Genomic DNA, 17,985 nt, shown 5'->3' on the forward strand with positions numbered 1-17,985 from the left:
TGTCCGTGCAAGCCTTGTGGAAGCACGTTGTGCTGGCCCGCAGGTGGCAGCAGCGGTCTGGCTGAAAAGACCCCTGACCCAAACTTACGTGTAATGAGACCCAAACTTATGTGTCTTATGAGTAATGGTGTTTATTTTATTTTATTTTATTTTATTTTATTTTATTTTATTTTATTTTATTTTATTTTATTTTATTTTATTTTATTTTATTTTATTTTATTTTATTTTATTTATTTATTTTGTCATCAGACAGCATATCAGTTTAGGCAAAGAGTCTCTTGCAAATGGAAAACTAAACCAGCTCAACAACTGTCTGAACTTGTCTTCCAGTAAGTTGCTGGTTTGCATGTATGCTGCATGATGTTACTGTGTAAAGGTGCTGAAGTTATGTGGCTAGTGAAAATATCTCCACTCCTAGAGAGTGAGAGTACTGCATAAGTGCTAGGACCTGAGAATCCTGCAAACATTTAAAATGGCAACATTCTGCCCAAATTCAAGTTTTTTCACTAACTATCCGTGCTTGTAATAAAGGATATGTTTTGATCTGGTGGCTTAGTCGTAACATTTTTTTAAACTGCTTTTCCACAGGTTATCATGATGAAATCATGTTTCATTTCACCTTTCCTCTTGCATGCATTTCTATATATATTTTTTTAAACTGGATTTGTCTGACATTCTGATAAAATCACCAATCCAAAATTAGGTCATAAATAGGAAGGACAAAGAATAATTTTCTTTACAGGTAGAGCACTTAATTATGCTCATTATGATACATATTAGTAAATAATTACAATTGAATACATACTTACATTATCTTTAAATACCCTCTTTAGAGTGTGTAAATCATGTTAAATATGTAATATAAATAGCCTTGAAAGAATTCTAACTTCTGAGAGCAAACAGATTCTTAGCAATATGGTAAAGTCATACACATTCAAATATTACCTTTTCTATGTAAAATTGAATAGGTTTTTAGTGAGGATTTTCAGAGGAGTGTAAGGGAGATCCAGAGATACCCAGTTACAGTTAAAGATTGGTCGTAGCTGTGAGTAATTGCCTCAGTGATACTTTGAACATTCAGCTCCTCGAGGGTTCGATTTCAGAGTATATGTTAAATAACAGAGTAAGATGGGCTTTTGACCTTTACTTGCATTAGTTCATGTTAGAAAGTTCTTAGTTTATTAAAAGTAGTCTGGTCTTCCCTCAGCATTTTATCAAATACTTCATGCAGTTATGACTAAAATGATGTCAAAATGGTAGAGAGATGTAAAATAACTGTTTTTCCAAAAGCACTAAGCAAAAAGGTGAAATTGTAGTTTTGCTGTTGCATGTAATTATTTCAGAGGGTGATAAAATGAGAAGAGAATGAGGTTTACAATATTGGAGCACAATTCAGGATTTATTTTCTGAATTCAGTTGTTTATAAATAATTCATTATCAATAAGTGACTAAAAGTAGCGCTGCAGAGATTTTGTTTGATAAAATTATGGATGTGAGTAATACCAATTGCAAAGACTGCTTCTGAAATTGAGGTAGAAGTTTTATTTGGTACTATAAACATAAATAATTAAAACTGTAAATATTGTCAATAATCAGACCTTGTCCAAGGCTTAGCTTTCTCTTCAAGTAGAACTCAGAAGTTCAATATGTAATTCTAAGTCAGTTGTTTGACTGATCAATGTGGTGTTATATAACTGGAAACATGCAAAGCATTTTAATTTCTTTAAGAAATATTGTGAGCAATTTGTTTAGTAAGAGAAGACCTACAGAAAGCATATGCCACTATTATTACCCAGAATCCAATAAAAGATTTTTTTTCAAATTATTACCATATGTGAGTAGGAGTTGCTTTGTACTGTAAAGTTATTTTAGATACCAGAATAATTTATTTCATACTTCAAGTTCCTTACTATTAAAGTGTCCCCTTGGATTTGCTATTACTTTGACTATTGTGTGATATATATTTAAAAAAAAAAAGGGGGGGGGGGGGGGAGTTTACAATAAAAGAAATTTAACAAGTAATTGAAATTCCAGATTGTGTGTAGAATGTGCCAAATGAAGTAATGGCATTTGCAGGGATATTGCATGAATGCAGTAGCTGTGGGGAAACTACTATAAAAATGTTAAATACACTCCCCCTCCCCCTTGCTGTCTTTAACCACTGTTAGAAAAGCTTGAGAAATAAGGCAGTCTTGACTGGCTGACAAATGCTTTAACAGAGAAATTAATGTGTTATAAATCATATGTTACAACTTGATAGCCATATTTCTCTTATTGTTTCTGTTAATATACAAATTCACAGACAGCATTAATAAGGGATGATCACTAAAACAAAACAAAAAAAAAACCAAAAACATTTTTTAAAAAACATTTGTATATGTTTCATATTGAAAAGTCTTTTTTAGGATGTAACAGAATGCTAACTGAAACAAAGGAAAAGTGTCATTTCTTATGCTGCTTTCTTAAACCAATGCTTTTGTCTCTGAATTAGTGAAAAATTAAAGAATGTCATGGCTGAAAGGAAAGTTGGTCAAAGTGAGTTTATTTTATGGTGGAGTTTTTGAATGTTCATTCTGTAATATAAACTTTTTGCTGACAAACTTCAAGTCATTAAGAAAACCATCATTTTTACAGGGAAATCACCTCATTGATTTGATTTGATTTCATTTGATAGAGTAATTTATCTGCAGATGACTGTCAATTTTAAAGATATGTAGGGAAGGACTATATTTACAAACCATTTTTGAATCTTATACTTTAGTAGTATATCATCAAAGATTTATTACTAACATTGTAGCTAGATTTTTTTCATCTCCTTTGATTCACATTCAGACGTCTTCATGGAGCTTTCCTTTTTAGCTTAATGGATTCATAGCCTCAGGAAAGAAATTTTAAAATTGTGTTGTGTTCAGGAGTCATTTTTTTCTTTACTTATGGAACAAGGTCATATGGAACTTTTTAGTAGTTATTATAATAATTTAGACATTATTTATTGTAACTAAATAGCAAATAGTGAGAGTGTATTTGGAAGCATGGAAGTTTCAACTTCCCTTTATCTGCCTCAACAATATCCCTTCTTATGGACTTTTCTTCACCTATGGCCAATATGGCACAGTTCTTTGCAAAAGCTTGGCAGTCATTAGGCGAAATCCCGTGCATTAAATGTTACTTGCATACCTTATAAAGACTGAGTTATGGCCCAAGTGTTGGCAAGTCTCTCTCCTTGCATTGTTCCCGTGCAGGTCTCCAAGTTAGCCCAATGTGTTTGTTACATGTGCTATCTCAAGATTCTGAAAATGTATCCCAGGTATGTGTTGTAGAGAGCTTTTTGGACATAAGAAAACTTGGATGAACAGAGCCCTACCTGGTCAGTCCCGCATGTATACCCAGCAATAGACCCAGTCCTGAGCAAAACAACCAACTATATGGAGTGCAACGAAAATTCAAATGGCCAGAGAGACCAACGCTTGTACTCAGTTCATCTTCATCTCACTCTGGGACAGAGAACTTCTAACTTGTCAGAAAAAAATTATGCAAGCCCCAAAGCTTGCACGTCACAAATAGGCCATCACATTTGCAGGATGGCTGCTAACATAGGTACCGGATAGGTAAATTGAAAGTCAGTTAAGTCTCCTTTGTTTTCTTAAAGTATTTGTTGGAGTTGACCTTACATCCTCAGTGTTATGCTGCTCACAAAGACAAGCTCTTCTTACAGTTTGCTTATTTTTTTGTAGTGAATGTTAATATTTAAAAACTAAAAATTGAGGAGGTTGCTGGAAGTATTTCTGTGGCAGTAGGAACAGTACTTTTGAAAGACAAGACTGTTTAAGAGGAACATATCTGATAGAGAAGAGGAATGGTGTGTTTACAGTCTTTACTATGTTCCAGAAGGCACTTTAGTTTTGTGTGTTCCATCTGCAGAAAAAGACAAAGGTACTTATTGTCAAAACAAACAACCCCCACCTCCCCTCGCCCCCCCTCAAGATTTCCAGAGATACATACATCTTCTGGTTGAACTATTTCATTCACTGAGTAAAAAATACTGTCTGTGGAAAGAGAAAGCTCCAGCTCACCTGTGGCAATTGCTTGTCTGTATAGTGCTTAGCCCAATGGGGTCATCATTTCTGTATGAGATTCAAACTGTACAGAGTTCACATGATTTCAACTACAACAGACCTTTTTTCCAGAATGCTTGATTAGAATACAGAAACCAACACTTGGATACTGGCCTTAGCATTCTGTGTTTAAAAAAATGTATATTCTGAACGTACAATTAAACCATCACTTGACAAAATTAATCAGTGACACCTGTTGACTTCATAATTCCCTCACCCTGGAAAATTTTGGAATGAATTTTCCAATGCGTGTACTAGAGCCCCATGGTACAGGACATTGTAGGAAACCAGACTGAATACTTTTTTAAAATATCTACCTGTTTTTTCAACAAAGATTGAACTAGTTGGGCTTCTTCAATGGCATCAATGTATAAAGGGTAAAATATTTTTTATTTCTTTACAAACTGTAGCTGAACATTTATATAAGAAACATTTTATGTGCATCTGATTAGTGGGATAATGCATTATACTTTCTTATCAAAATTAAGTTCTATGCATCTAGGAATTAAACATACAATTCAACATATATTTAATTAATACAAGGACATTTGTATTTGACACAGAGGCTGTCTGTTCTAAGTATGAAATAAGAGCAAATTATTGGCATGAATATGATTTTTTTTGTGATTATGAAAATAAATATAAACTTATTTAATTAAGAGTGCTTTAAAAATAAAGTGTGAGTTAGGTTTCTCCTAGTTTTTGCTGTTACCATCCATGCTCGTCTTTACTGTTTAGTGCCTCTTCTATTTTTGAATAGCCTTCAAGTTAAGCAAAATATGGCAGTAGTCTCATCAGTCCCATAATTTATTAAATACCTTCCTAGGTATTTTATATGCATGGTACATGATCATATAAACAAAGTATGATTGGGATTTTTGGAGGTTTAGGTTTATCAAAATACTGTTCCCTGCAGAGAAAATAGACTGGAGCATAGCTAGTAAAACACTCATTTGTATTGATCCAGAGTAATGTAAGGGAATCTTCTGGATCCATGTGGACTCTTTACAGACAGGCACTGCAGGGAAGAGCCAGCCAGGGCTCGAAGCCAGCACAGTTGTAGCAGCAGACAAAAAATAAGTAGGGGCTACTGATACCGTCAAAGCCCTTAGTACTGTCTTCACTGTGAACCTTTTCCATTGATTATGAACCTTTTCTATTGATTAGTGATGTGTTCTAATGCATCCTTTCCCTTCCCTTACTTGGTTTTCTGTTTAGCTACTTCCTCTTCCTGCATACCAACCTGAATATCCATACTTATCCATACAAGTAATTATCCATACAAGTAACAATTTGTGGAAAAAATGGCTACATCAACAGTACTGTCTACTTAGCTTGTTTTGGCTTGTTTGTTCTGGTCCTTTCCTTTGCTTGTCTTATTTAAACAGATTCTGAAATATTTGGATGATATTTAAGTAATCTTCTAGCACAAAGTGGTCCGTAGGTGCAATTGGAATAAACAGGTGTAATATAAATAAATGCATCTGAATTGAAGAATATTGTAGTTTTCTCTTGGTCAAATAATCTCTTAAAAACAGGAAGTTCTATTAGATTTGTAGGTGGACCAGTAGAAACATAAATTCAATGTTATAATCACTCCCATGACTATTTACAATTTCTAAAACTTTTTTTTTTTTTTTTTTAATATGCAGGAATCTGAAAGGTGTTATAGTTACTCTGAGTGAAAATGGACATCTGCAGTGTTCCTACCTTGGAACTGATCCTTCATTCTTCCAGGCTCCTAGAATTGAGTCTAAAGAAGTAAACTATGAAGAATTCAATGCTGAAATGAAAGAGCTACAGAAAATTATCAGGGAAGCTATGAAAACACAAGGTATATTACTCTCATTTATATAAAAGTACTCATGTTTAACCAACTGGGTTTCATTTGTTTGTATGTACAGTTTATATTTATTTTTTCATAATGCCTATTGGAACTTTCAAGATATTTACGCTTGATTGCAGATAATTCTCATTAATGCAAGGACTTTGACGATAAAAATGACATTGCATATACTATCCAACAGCAAGAAAATTTCAGTAATTTCACAGCAACAGCCTGCTATACCTCTCAGGCTTCAGAGAGAGCAGAAATATTGTCAAATTCTCTGCATTGTTATTACAAATTTTCTTAAACATCATGCAGTTAATAAAGAATGACTTGTGTTAAAAACAACTTTTCTGTTGCTTCTTTCAAATGCAATTGTATTTGAAAAACATACTAAGAGATACAAAAAGCCAATTAAATTAACATGGTAAACTGGAATTTACCCACAGTGCACACACTGGGCACTGGAACAGGCTTCATGCTCTGGAACAGGCTTCTCAGGGAAGTGGTGACAGTACCAAGCCTGTCAGAGTTCAAAAAGTGTTTGGACAACGCTCTCAGATACATGGTTTGTTTTTTAGGTAGTTTTGTGTGGAGCCAGGAGTTGGACTCAATGATCCTCGTGGGTCCCTTCCAACTCAGGATATTCTTTGATTCTCATAATTTGCATTGAGTTAGTTAAGTATCAGCACATGATTTCTACAAAAATCATGCAAAACTTGTATTTTCATAACTGAGTTTTTAAACAGTGGATCTAACTCTCGCAGGGAATTGGAAGCATATGATTCTACAGAAAACTGTCTTAGACAAATAGAAAGAACCAATTAAAATCTCTTCTTGCTGATAGTTAGCATGTTCTTAAAATGCATTAAAGAAATAGTTGTGGTTTTCTTTGCTGAAAATTCCTAGAAAATGAGAAGAGATTTGTAAACTACATTCGTAAGCTTGATTCTACAGTGCAAAGATTTTTTTTTTTGTAATTAAATATAACTTTGTCAATTATTGTTATAATAGACTAATTTAGGTTGTTTGTTTAATTTAACAAACCCAGTAATTGGTTATTTAAACATATATGCATGGGTGTAAAATTTTGTTGCTTTTACCACAGCCCTTCTTATAAGTATTTGAATGCTTTGTCTGGCTATCATAACCAAAGGAAAGAATAACATGATAGAAGGAATAAATCCCTTCATGAAGTGAATAAATGTTTGTGTATTTATCTTAACACATTGTATGGAAGATATTTAGAGTAAGAAGACGTCCTTCGTAACTTTTCTAGTAAAAATGTGATAGTATAAGACTGACATATTTTCTGTGAGTATTGATGACCTTTTAACTTTACTCATTTGTTTTTAATTTGTTGTTGTTTGCTTGCTTGCTTGTTTTTTTCTTCCTCAAGATCTTTCTAATCTGATTTAAGGTATTGCAGTGGTGGTTTCAGATGTGTTTTTATGAATGTTCTCTTTATTGTGGAGATATGCTCTAATGAAATTTTTTTACTGGTTTAACTGGATGTAAAGCTTGTCGGAAAACTTTTCACTTAGTTATAAAGAATGCCTTTCAGTTTAGGATGTTTTGGCTGTGTTTCATTTTGGCTTTTTTTAGATCTTTTAACTAAGTCTTAAAATAACTGTTAATCATGGCTGGTTGAATACAAAATACCTTTGAGTGCTGGTCACCATTCAGTTACTCTAAACATGATCTTTAAAATGAACCATTGATTTTTCTGTCTTGTGATTTCACATGTATGCAGTAAGAGCTGGTGTTATTTTGAAAACATATACCCTTACATGGAAATAATTTTTCTTTGTTTCACTTTGACTTCCAAAAATGGAAAGCATTTAGAATTAGGTCATCATATAAAAAACTTAGAGCAGTTATTTCCATAAATAAGTCATGTATTTCTGTTCAGTGCTGACCATTAAACTGTTGAACTGTAGTTGTTTTATACATTTTTGAGAAGAAGTTTTTATATTACAAACTGATGAAATATTTTAAAATACCTAACTGCTAAGGTAACATAACTCTAATGTTACTTGCATCAGTCTGGATGACATAAGCAATTAACCATAGGTATTTGACTCAGTTTAATATCAAGAAAAAAATGGAAGCTTACGTGTGGTAAGGCACACGCACAGTTTGCCAGAGAAGCTGTGGATGCCCCATCCCTGGAAGTGTTCAAGGCAAGGTTGGATGGGGCCTTGGGCAGCCTGGCCTAATAGAAAGTGCCCCTGCCCATGGCAGAGGGGTTGGAATTAGATGGTCTTTAAGGTCCCTTCCAACCCAAACCATTCTAGGATCTACGTAAACATTGGTCTGTGTCCTATTTCTAACAGAGAGATGATAGCACAACAGAAGTTGCATCATACTTTGCTTGAAAAAACATCCTGAAGGAGAAATGGTTAAATAGGGCTAGAAAAGGAAGATATTTTCTTATCCATACATGTGCAATGGGTTGTGTTGAGTCTTATGCAATTGTCAGAACCAGTTGTGTGGTAATGGCACTATGAAACAGACTTAGGCTTCTTCAGTAGGTGATCTTGGAGGAAGTAAAAATTTTCTTTGAGCACAAGAAAATGAAATCTTAATTTCTCTGTTTATCTTAATAGTTTTTTTCCAGTGACTCTCTTATTAGAAAGAGACATAATGTGCTTCTTACTAGTTGTGGGTTGTTTTCAGGACCCTATTATACAATACAATTCTTGCAGCTTTCTGAATGTGCTCATGCAGTCATTTTTCCAATGAAAATGTTAATTTCATCTTTCATTAAGTTTTTTACTGTTTGTTACTTTAGGAACTATGAATTTCCTGCCTTTTTTGTTTGTTTGTTTGTTTTTCCCTGACACATTTGGTTTTGAGAGATAGAAGTGCATTGCAGAAAGACACAAATACCACAGAGCTAGACCTTTTTCTTTCTCTTTCCTCTTCTTTCTCTGCCTTCAAAATGATTATATAATTTGTTATGGTATTTAAATGCCTTGCTTTTAATCCTTGTGATATTTTTTGCATATGTGAATCTGTATAAGGTTTCATATCATGCATATAAGTGAGTTCATGGCATTCTTTACCTTGTGTGTTAACATTCCTGGAAATAATCAGGTAACATATTGTAACCAAGCCCTATATAACATAAAACACTCTTAAACCTTTAAAAATCTGTTTTAGTTACGCTACAGATGTTATGTTCTATGTTAGGCAGAACATTTCTGTCAGGCTTATTATCAAATTATTTAGATGAAAGTGCACCAAATGAGACCTGTGCTGTGTATTTTGGAGATGGTTGTTTACTATAGGTGTACTATTATATTCACATGTGGAAATAAGTTTAAACAAAACAAAAACTTTCTCATATTTTTCCTGGGACTGGATCATGAGTAGTATATGTAAAATCATGTTGTAGAATGCATCTAAAACTTTTTTTTTTTTTTTTTTTTTTTCATGCACAAATCAGGTTTAGGCTGTCTATAGAAATTGTACAAAACTCAGAACTTCCTTTGTTCAAAGAGCATATGCATTTTTTTTTTCATTAGAGTAATAGGTGTAATTATGTAAAAGTCTGGAAATTGATGCTCTTGGAATTGTATTTAGGAATGTAGATGCACAATTGAAGGAGAGATGAATGATTTTTCTTGTTTTCTTTCAGATATTTTACCCCAGTCTGAAAAACGGAGAGATCTAATTGTCACTGCAGAAGTTTCACCAGATTTGGATGCAGAATCTGTATGTACATGTATAAAACGAAATAGCAAACCTTTTTGAAAGTCGTAGTAGCCCCTTTTTGCAAGCAGTGCCAAATCTTAGGTGCAGTGTTCAGATCTGCCTCGGGTGGACCAAGCCATGTTCAGCGTGGGTGCCAGGTTTTATGCAAAGCAGCTAACAGTCCAAATTCATTGTATTTCAGATATCTGCTGTCCCCATGTGCATAATTTACAACTTTGTACTGTGACCACTTCTTGGTCCTGCTCTTACTTAGTGCTATTTGCCTCCATGGCTTTTCATATGGTCCTGGGACTTCAGGGACTTTCAGACAAATAAGCGAACAGACTGTCTCATATCTACTGCTACCTGACATGTTGCTCTCCATCATGCAATTGTGCTGTTAATAACCACTAACTTGCTATTATCATTATAGCATATGTTTAGAGACTACATTCTAATGCTTTAGAGTTTTGACAGGCTTTCGTCTGTCTTTAACAGTTCAGATCACTGGGAGAGGGAATTAGAAATAAATTGAAAATTAGTCAATAACTATACCTTTAGCAATTTAGTTATATAAAATACTGCACAATACTGAGTTATTAAAGTTCACTGCTGCCTGTTGGGTAAGTGGATGTAAGTTGTGTACTTGAGCTTTTTAGATTTGAAAACAGCAATGAAATATGAGGTATTTTTGTAAGAGAAATGTACATACCATAGCTCTAATGATTATAAAATTAACAACTTGCAATGCATAAGTAAGCATATGCTATTTTTTTTTTTTTTTTATGAGCAATATTTAAGGCTGCTTGCAGTCATATTTACTGTTTGAGGTAATGTTGTCTTGTGCACTTTTCTGGCCTATTGCTCAGTTTGTAATAAGCCTTATTCTCATAATGATAGTTGAAACATCTGAAATAGTGACTTCTATTTGTTTATATTTGTGGGACTGAGTTTCTGCATAGCACCCACTTGTCCATCAATTAAAACACGTTTTTGTTAATCATTTTAACTTGAGTAAATAAAATTGCTTAGTATCTTTTTTTTTTTTTTTTTTTTTTTTTTTTCTGGGGACCTTTTCAATTCTTGGCTAAGCAAAAGTAAGTGAAGAAACTTTCTTAGGATCTGGGATAACTTTGTAATAAGAATTGTTAAAGCAGTTACTAATGTGGGGGGAAACAGAAGTGTAGTCCTGTGGATCTTTTAAAGATAGAATGTACTAATCACTCAATGATGCATTGTAATGAGTAATCTTCAGCAAGGTATCATTCAATATTATCTGGCATAGCGGCCTAGATAGAGTTTTTTGCTCTTATTTGCATATGTAACTTATGAAAAACAGTTCAAATTAACGTTTAGGTGACCTTATATTGTTGCTTAAAGGTTTTTCATGTGAGACTTTCAGAAACACGGTCGTTGTAACATAACATCTGTAATTAGTCATATCTAGCCATTGATTTCTACAAACCTAATTTTTCATGACTAATGTTTTAAAAATGCACAAAACTGCTTTTAAATACTTTTATACGTCTATTTGATAACTTTATTTGAGTCTATTTTTATTACTGCTGCTGCTGATACTAGTTGATGAAGAGACCTTTTTATAATATGGCCTAGCACTTGCCTACAGAAAAGACTAGTTGATGGTAAAAAAAAAAAAAAAAAAAAAAAAAAAAGGACAGTGACATGATCTTGGCTAATTGTAATAATCTGCTCACATCAATTAAATTGTTAGACCTGTAGAATGCTCTAATCTTGTACTCATTTGCTCAGTCTTCCACTTGTAGATGGTCTGCTTTGGATATAAGTAACTCAATATACCAAATGAATCATGGCCTTGAATCTTTATTGCCCAACGCCACCCATATATTTTAGTTTCCTGAGACGTAGAATTTCCTAGATGTTCCTTCAGTATCTATCTAGGAAGGAAATGTATAGTAAGACACTTAATGAATTAGGATCAATAAAGCAGATGTGAGAATAATTTTAGGGCTTCTACAGGTTTGTGAATACTACTTCTGCTCATTTGAAGAGATTTAAATTGTGATGTGTGGTAGGAGCAGAGTATAAAGATATATTAGAATGGATTAGATAATCAAATGGAGGACCATTATGGTTATTTGACACCACCTCCTAAGTACAGCCTCTGATTCAGGAACTCTCAGCTGATTTCTGAAAGCTGAATATAGTAGACCAGGGCAAGAATCAGTCTCTTTGCACCCATGTTATTTCTTCAGGATCATCCACTAGTCACTGTCAGAGTCAGTGTACTTGACAAGCCAATCATCTAATCCAGTATGAAAGACCCTATGTTTTTATACTGTGAAAAGGTATACAGTAGTTGAATGAAAGTCCTACTTCTAGAGAGAGCCTACCAACTTCCTGACTTCTTAGGAGCTTTGCATATGTGAACTTCATGGTGGCATGCTGGGATGAAAAAGAGTGGGGATAGAGCACAGCGGATTGTTTTAAATTTACTCTTATAATGAGAAGGTACACATTCATGTGAGGAATTTAGTATTACGGCAGTAGTGAAGTATTCCTTTAAAATAAACTGGTTCAAACATATTGGAACACTTCTTAAACTGTTGAGACAACCTTGATGCAAAATGAAATCTGAGCATATAACAAGATATTAAAACAGGCTGTAGTGCCAAGATGAATTTTTCATTAGATGGAATTGCATCTTGAAATAGATGTAAGCGGGAATAAAAAAATGCCTGCCATAATATTCTTTTGAAGTTCAAAATATATTTCTGATTAGAAGATTGTGTGCAATGAGTTTGTAGTACATGCTAAGATGTGTATATAATACATTGGCAGATTGGAGGTCACCTTTCCCTACTGAGTAACAGGAGGAGTTTCCAAAATTGAAATAAATATACAGTAGGAAGAAGCATGCCAAGCAAAACAGTTTCAAATATTCATATATACATCAAAGTGTATTAGTTCCTTATATACACAACATTCATGACCTTTTGCTATCCTTTTTGCAGGCAATTTCAAACAGAGGATTTACATTTTCAGGAGCTCAGAAATGTATTTTGTGTATTTTAATCTGTCATCAGAATGATAAGTCCTTTACAGTTAATTCCCTATTTACCAAACTGATGTTAGGAGAGTAATATTACATTCATTGTGTTCATTCATTCATGTGTAATATTGAATTTACTCTGTTTTCATCTTTTTCTTCACAGAAAGCCATTGACAGTGAGGTAAAAGCAGAGGTAGTACCATCAGTAACAGTAAAGGTACTGTGCCTTACTCAAACCATAGCAAACAGTGATGACAAATTTTAGAAAACCTGTAATATTTTCTGTGTATTTCACTTGGATTATGAAAATAAATAGAATTTGAAATGCTGTTATATACTTTTTTTTTCCTTCATATAACAGGTGTTTATCTTGCATGCCTTCTGTTTAAGTGGTTAGAATCTTATTTCTGTGATGTTTATCAAGAAACAAACAAACAAACAAAATAGGGTGGAGGGAAGTTGTTCTTGAAGTTTAAGAATATTTTTCCAACACTTTTCAAAGGGAATAAATATTTACTCAAAATTTGAAGGTGATCTCTAGCTGCCTTTTCAGTTGTCAATAAGTAAAAATAGACTTTCTCGTGTAAAAACAATCTCACAGTTTTTGTTAGTACAAAAAAGCCAGGAAATTTTAATTTGAAAACTCATACGATTGCAGCCCTCCGTGAAGACTGTTACCTCTGATTCTAAAGAAAGTATAAATGTGCATGTGTGTGTACATGTGTGCAAGTGTAGTTTCTCCTCAATATTGCGTAATATATATATATATATATATTTTTTTTTTTTTGAATTTGAGAGGCTTATGTAGAAGTTCAGGTGGAGCAAAATTAGGGCCTTGTTTCTGAGAGCCTTGCAAATTCTGCCTCTGTCTTGAGTGACAGAGCCTGACTGGACTATTAATTGAAATGAATTCCCTTATATTACTGTAACTTAGTTGTATTTAGCTCAGCATTTTTCTCCACACTTTAAAATGAAGTGACCTATTACAAGGGAAAGTATTATATATACAACTACCAAATTCCATTTTTGTAGAGAAGCAATGATTTCAATATCAGGAACATGAATAACTCCCATCATTCTCTCTCATCTGCTTATTACTGTAAGGCAAATTAGAAACGTTTAAAATATGTATGTATGTATTTAAACACTTGATAAGCTTTTTAATGGGAAGACTTTGCTTTCCCCTCCTGTTTACTTGTTTACGCATTTTATGTGTTTTAATGAATCAAAAAGTAGTAAACCTAGTTTTCATTCATGCAATTATTTCCACCTTTTTAATTCCTGTGATGTTAATTTAACTGATCTTCATATATGTCTCCATTCAAAATAATAGCACTTGATGGAAAACTCATTATAGTTAATGGATTCATTTATTTAGTATTTGAAAAGTTATAACTGTTTTTTTTATTCAAGTAAGAAATAATTGCATGTAAGGTTTGCATGGTATGATGCTTGTCAGGCTAATTTGAACTGGAACGCTGAATTAGGACAAGTTAATGACAACTTAACATTTTATAAAAATCCAAATCAAAATTAAATATTTTCTTGAGTGATAGAACTACAAACAGTTATATACATACATATAAACTTGTAACTTTTCTGCAAAGTAGGTATTGCTACTAATTAATGTTCTTTGGTCATTGTAATAGAGGCCATTGTACCCACAAAAATCTTCAGGCAATACATTATGCATTAAAAAATTTCCAACACTTGTGACACTTAATATAAAATCTTTTTTTTTTTTTTAATACTTTTTTAAATTTTATACAAACCAGAGGCCTGTCAGAAAAAGTTTTAATAAAACTAGACTCTTGACAAAAGTTACAGTATAAGAGGATCCCTCTCATTCCATATGTAAGCTCAGGCTTACATACAGCAGAAAGCCCAACATAACCGAGCAAGTTCTCTACAACTGCAGTTGAGTGCAGAAGATGCTTAAAAACATCCTTGACTCACCTGGTTTGGAGGGCTGGGCTTCAGGCTGGAATGCATGCATGCAGGATGTTGGCAGCTCTAAGTGGTTTACAGCCCTTTCATACCTTAGAGACTGTTGAAGATTTGAGTTTGTAAAGTAACCTGATAAATTACGCAGTTGGTGCTTCCACTGGAAAATGTGTAGATGTTGCCTAAATTAGATCTGAAGTGACCTATTTGGGTATAGTAGCTGTTTTAGAAAGATGATAAATAGATAATTGGTTTGCACCAAACTTTTTTGTGGTTGTAGTCAGCAGATCTGTCAGTGCCCAGCTGGTTGGCTTAAAGATAATGCAAGTGGGTTTACATAGCTCCATTCATTGAATTACATCGGACCTGAAACAGTTCAAGGCTGAGGGCAAAAATGACTTTTTAGAATTGTGTGCCCTTCTTTTGGGGCTGGGGCATGGAACAGATTGTCTCCAAAAGTAATTTGTGAAAAACATTGTTTTGCTTTTGAAGAAATGCTCTGAATAAAGTTTAGCAGTGACTTCAAATGTCTCTGTCTTGACTATAAATTTTCTGAGGTGTGTATTCTCATATCTGTATGTTTTTACCTGACTTAATTAGCTTAATAAATGTAAGTGCATTGATTTCTTCTTCACTGTTTCTTTTATGGAAATTCTGGCTTCAGAGAATGAGGCTCTTTACCTGATGTATGTACATAGCTGGATATGATCCTTCCTGTGGATGGATGACGTGACGCCTGTTTGTAGCTCAGATGTATTGTTGTTAAACCAAAGTAAACGTTGCTCTTAATTCATTTAAAGTAGTCTGGCTTCCTAACACTTCAATCATTCTATAACATGTAGTATTTTCCTAAAATGATTTTACCTGTCCATAGTGAGCTACTTGGTAGACCAGCAATACAAAACAGATGATATTGGCAGATAGTGTCCGTGTGTATACAGACCATAGAATCATTTACGTTGGGAAAGACCTCTATGGTCACCAAGTCCAACCATTAACCTAGCACTGCCAAGTCTACCATTAAACTATGTCCATAAGCACCGTATCTACTTATTTTTTGAACACTTCTAGGGGTGGTGACTCAAGCGCTTCCCTGAGCTTTCTATTCCAATGCTTCACAACCCTTTCAGTGAACAATTTTTTCCTAATATCCAATGTTAACCTCCCCTGGCACAAGTGGAGGCCATTTCCTCTTGTCCTATCACTTGGTGCTTGGGAGAAGAGACCTATCCCTATCCCTATCACTACAACCTCCTTTGAGGTAGTTGTAGAGAGAAATGAGGTCTCCCCTGAGACTCCTTTTCTCTAGGCTAAACAACCCCAGCTCCCTCAGCTGCTCCCCATAAGGCTTTTCCCTAGACCCTTTGCCAGCTTTGTTGCCTTTCTCTGGACACTCTCAAGCACCTCGACTTCCTTCTTGTACTGAGGGGCCCAAAACTGAGCACAACTCTTGAGGTGCGGCCTCACCAGAACTGAGTACAGAGGTACAATCACTTCCCTGGTCCTGCTGGCCACACTATTTCTGATAAAAGCCAGGATGCTCTTGGCCTTCCTGGCCGTACTGCTGGCTCATATTCAACCAATGCCCCAAGTCCCATTCCACTGGGCAGCTTTCCAGACACTCTTTCCCCAGACTGTAGTGTTGCATGGGGTTGCTGTGCACCAAGTGCAGGACCATGTTCAGATGTAGGTCACCACAGTACTTTCTTTTTAGACCTGACTTAAGGACATTATTTTGATAACCATTGTTTTTGTAGCCTGTTCTTTCTGCAATAGAAGCAGCTGTTCCAGCTTTATAGTTAGGTCAGCTCTTGTAATCTAGAGATTTAGTTGTGCTGGGTATCCTGTATATGGAGTTTTAGAATTTGTTTCTGTAAAAAAATTTAATAGAACTTAATTCTAAAGTTATTCAGAAGACCGTGAATTGTTCTTTGCAGTTAGAGGAAATAACTTAGGTTAGCTTTGTTCTCATTTATTTATTTATTTATTTTGCTTTAGTTATCTAAAAAAGGCAATATTTTTATTTTTATCACATTGAAAGAAATGCACATGACATTTGGAAAATATTTTAATATGTTAACTAGCAGTTTAGCATTAGGTTGCCTTTGCTTAAGGTTACAAAGAATGTGAGAAGTCACGTCTTTTTTTTTTTTTGTTGCATTTTAAATTGTTACTTCATACCATTGTAGGTAAATAAAAATTGTAAAAGGAAAATATTATTTTTGCAGTTGAAATTTGAAGTTCTTAAACACAGTCACTGAATGCTCTTTGCAGATTTTTGTTTTTGCTTTTTATTTTCTAATCATTTGCTATACATAAATTAAATTATTCCTTTATTTAAGTACTTCTGTGTGTCAATTTCTTTAGGTAACAGTACAAAGCAGGGTGACTGCACAGAAACCAAACCTGTCAGTATGTGTACAAGCTCCATTAGCAGTGACCTGTGACCAGTTCATCTTCAATGATTTAGGTAAATTTTTATAGCACCGTTACAGATATTTTATCATATTACTTTTTCTGAAGATGTTTGAGAGATATCATACAGCCTCTATCAAGTGCATAGTTGGAGGTACTGCAGTGCAAGTAGTTACAAATGTGCCCTATGTACACTCTGCAGCTTTTATTTTCTGTTTGTTGAAGAAGACAAAAATAATTATATAGGAATGGAGTTGCTTCCTTGGTTACAGTGTGACACATGGCAGGTGAGAAGAGACAGGGTGAGAGTTTCATGATGGAGAAAGAAAATCAGTTATTGTTTGGTGCTTTCACTGGGGTGTTTTGTTTTGCTGGCAGTTCTGTTTATGTAGAATGGCACTGGTGTTCTAAAAGGAGGGACAGGAAACTTGACCTGTGGCCAGTCTAGTGATGTTCCCAACTTAGTATTAACTGTGGAATGATCATAGCCTTCTTCCAATAAGGTCACAGGTAGGATCGCCTTGAAAGTTGTAAATGTTTTCCGAGAAGTAGAGAAGTGTGTCCTGCTGCCTCAGCTGGAACTGTAGACTACTTATGCTCTGAAATGCTCAGTACTGGACCCTGTTGAAACAGAGCTTTACCTGACTGCTGCTCTGATCTTAAAGGACAGTTCTTGTGTTTCCTCAACAGGTGAAAGGAACAAAGGGCTGATGGCTTTGTGGAATATTAAAATTGTCATGTAAAATTACATTTGTTTTTGAGGTTTTCTGTGTTAGGTGTGCTGAATTGCTTCACTGGATATGCCTTATGCTAGTTTCTACTCAGAAAGAGTAATTTGTCATTTTCTAATTACATATTTCAAGAAAAAAACTTCCACCTCCCCCCAAATAAGCATGTTCAGGGATTTGATAAAGGTGAATGAATAGAAATGACTATCCTAATTTCATAGAATA

General features: G+C 34.3%; 1 protein-coding gene across 1 annotated transcript in view; it reads left to right on the forward strand.

Annotated features, from left to right (window-relative positions):
* The window catches only part of BBS9 (Bardet-Biedl syndrome 9), a 202,466-nt gene that overhangs the window by 53,055 nt on the left and 131,426 nt on the right, over positions 1–17,985 (forward strand). The window contains exons 10-13 of the mRNA XM_032181069.1: positions 5,768–5,949; positions 9,587–9,663; positions 12,837–12,890; positions 16,985–17,087. Of these exons, the coding sequence (XP_032036960.1) occupies positions 5,768–5,949; positions 9,587–9,663; positions 12,837–12,890; positions 16,985–17,087 (416 nt within the window). The remainder of the gene's footprint in view (positions 1–5,767; positions 5,950–9,586; positions 9,664–12,836; positions 12,891–16,984; positions 17,088–17,985) is intronic.

Source organism: Aythya fuligula, chromosome 2, assembly GCF_009819795.1.
Source record: "Aythya fuligula isolate bAytFul2 chromosome 2, bAytFul2.pri, whole genome shotgun sequence".
Taxonomy (NCBI): Eukaryota; Metazoa; Chordata; class Aves; order Anseriformes; family Anatidae; genus Aythya; species Aythya fuligula.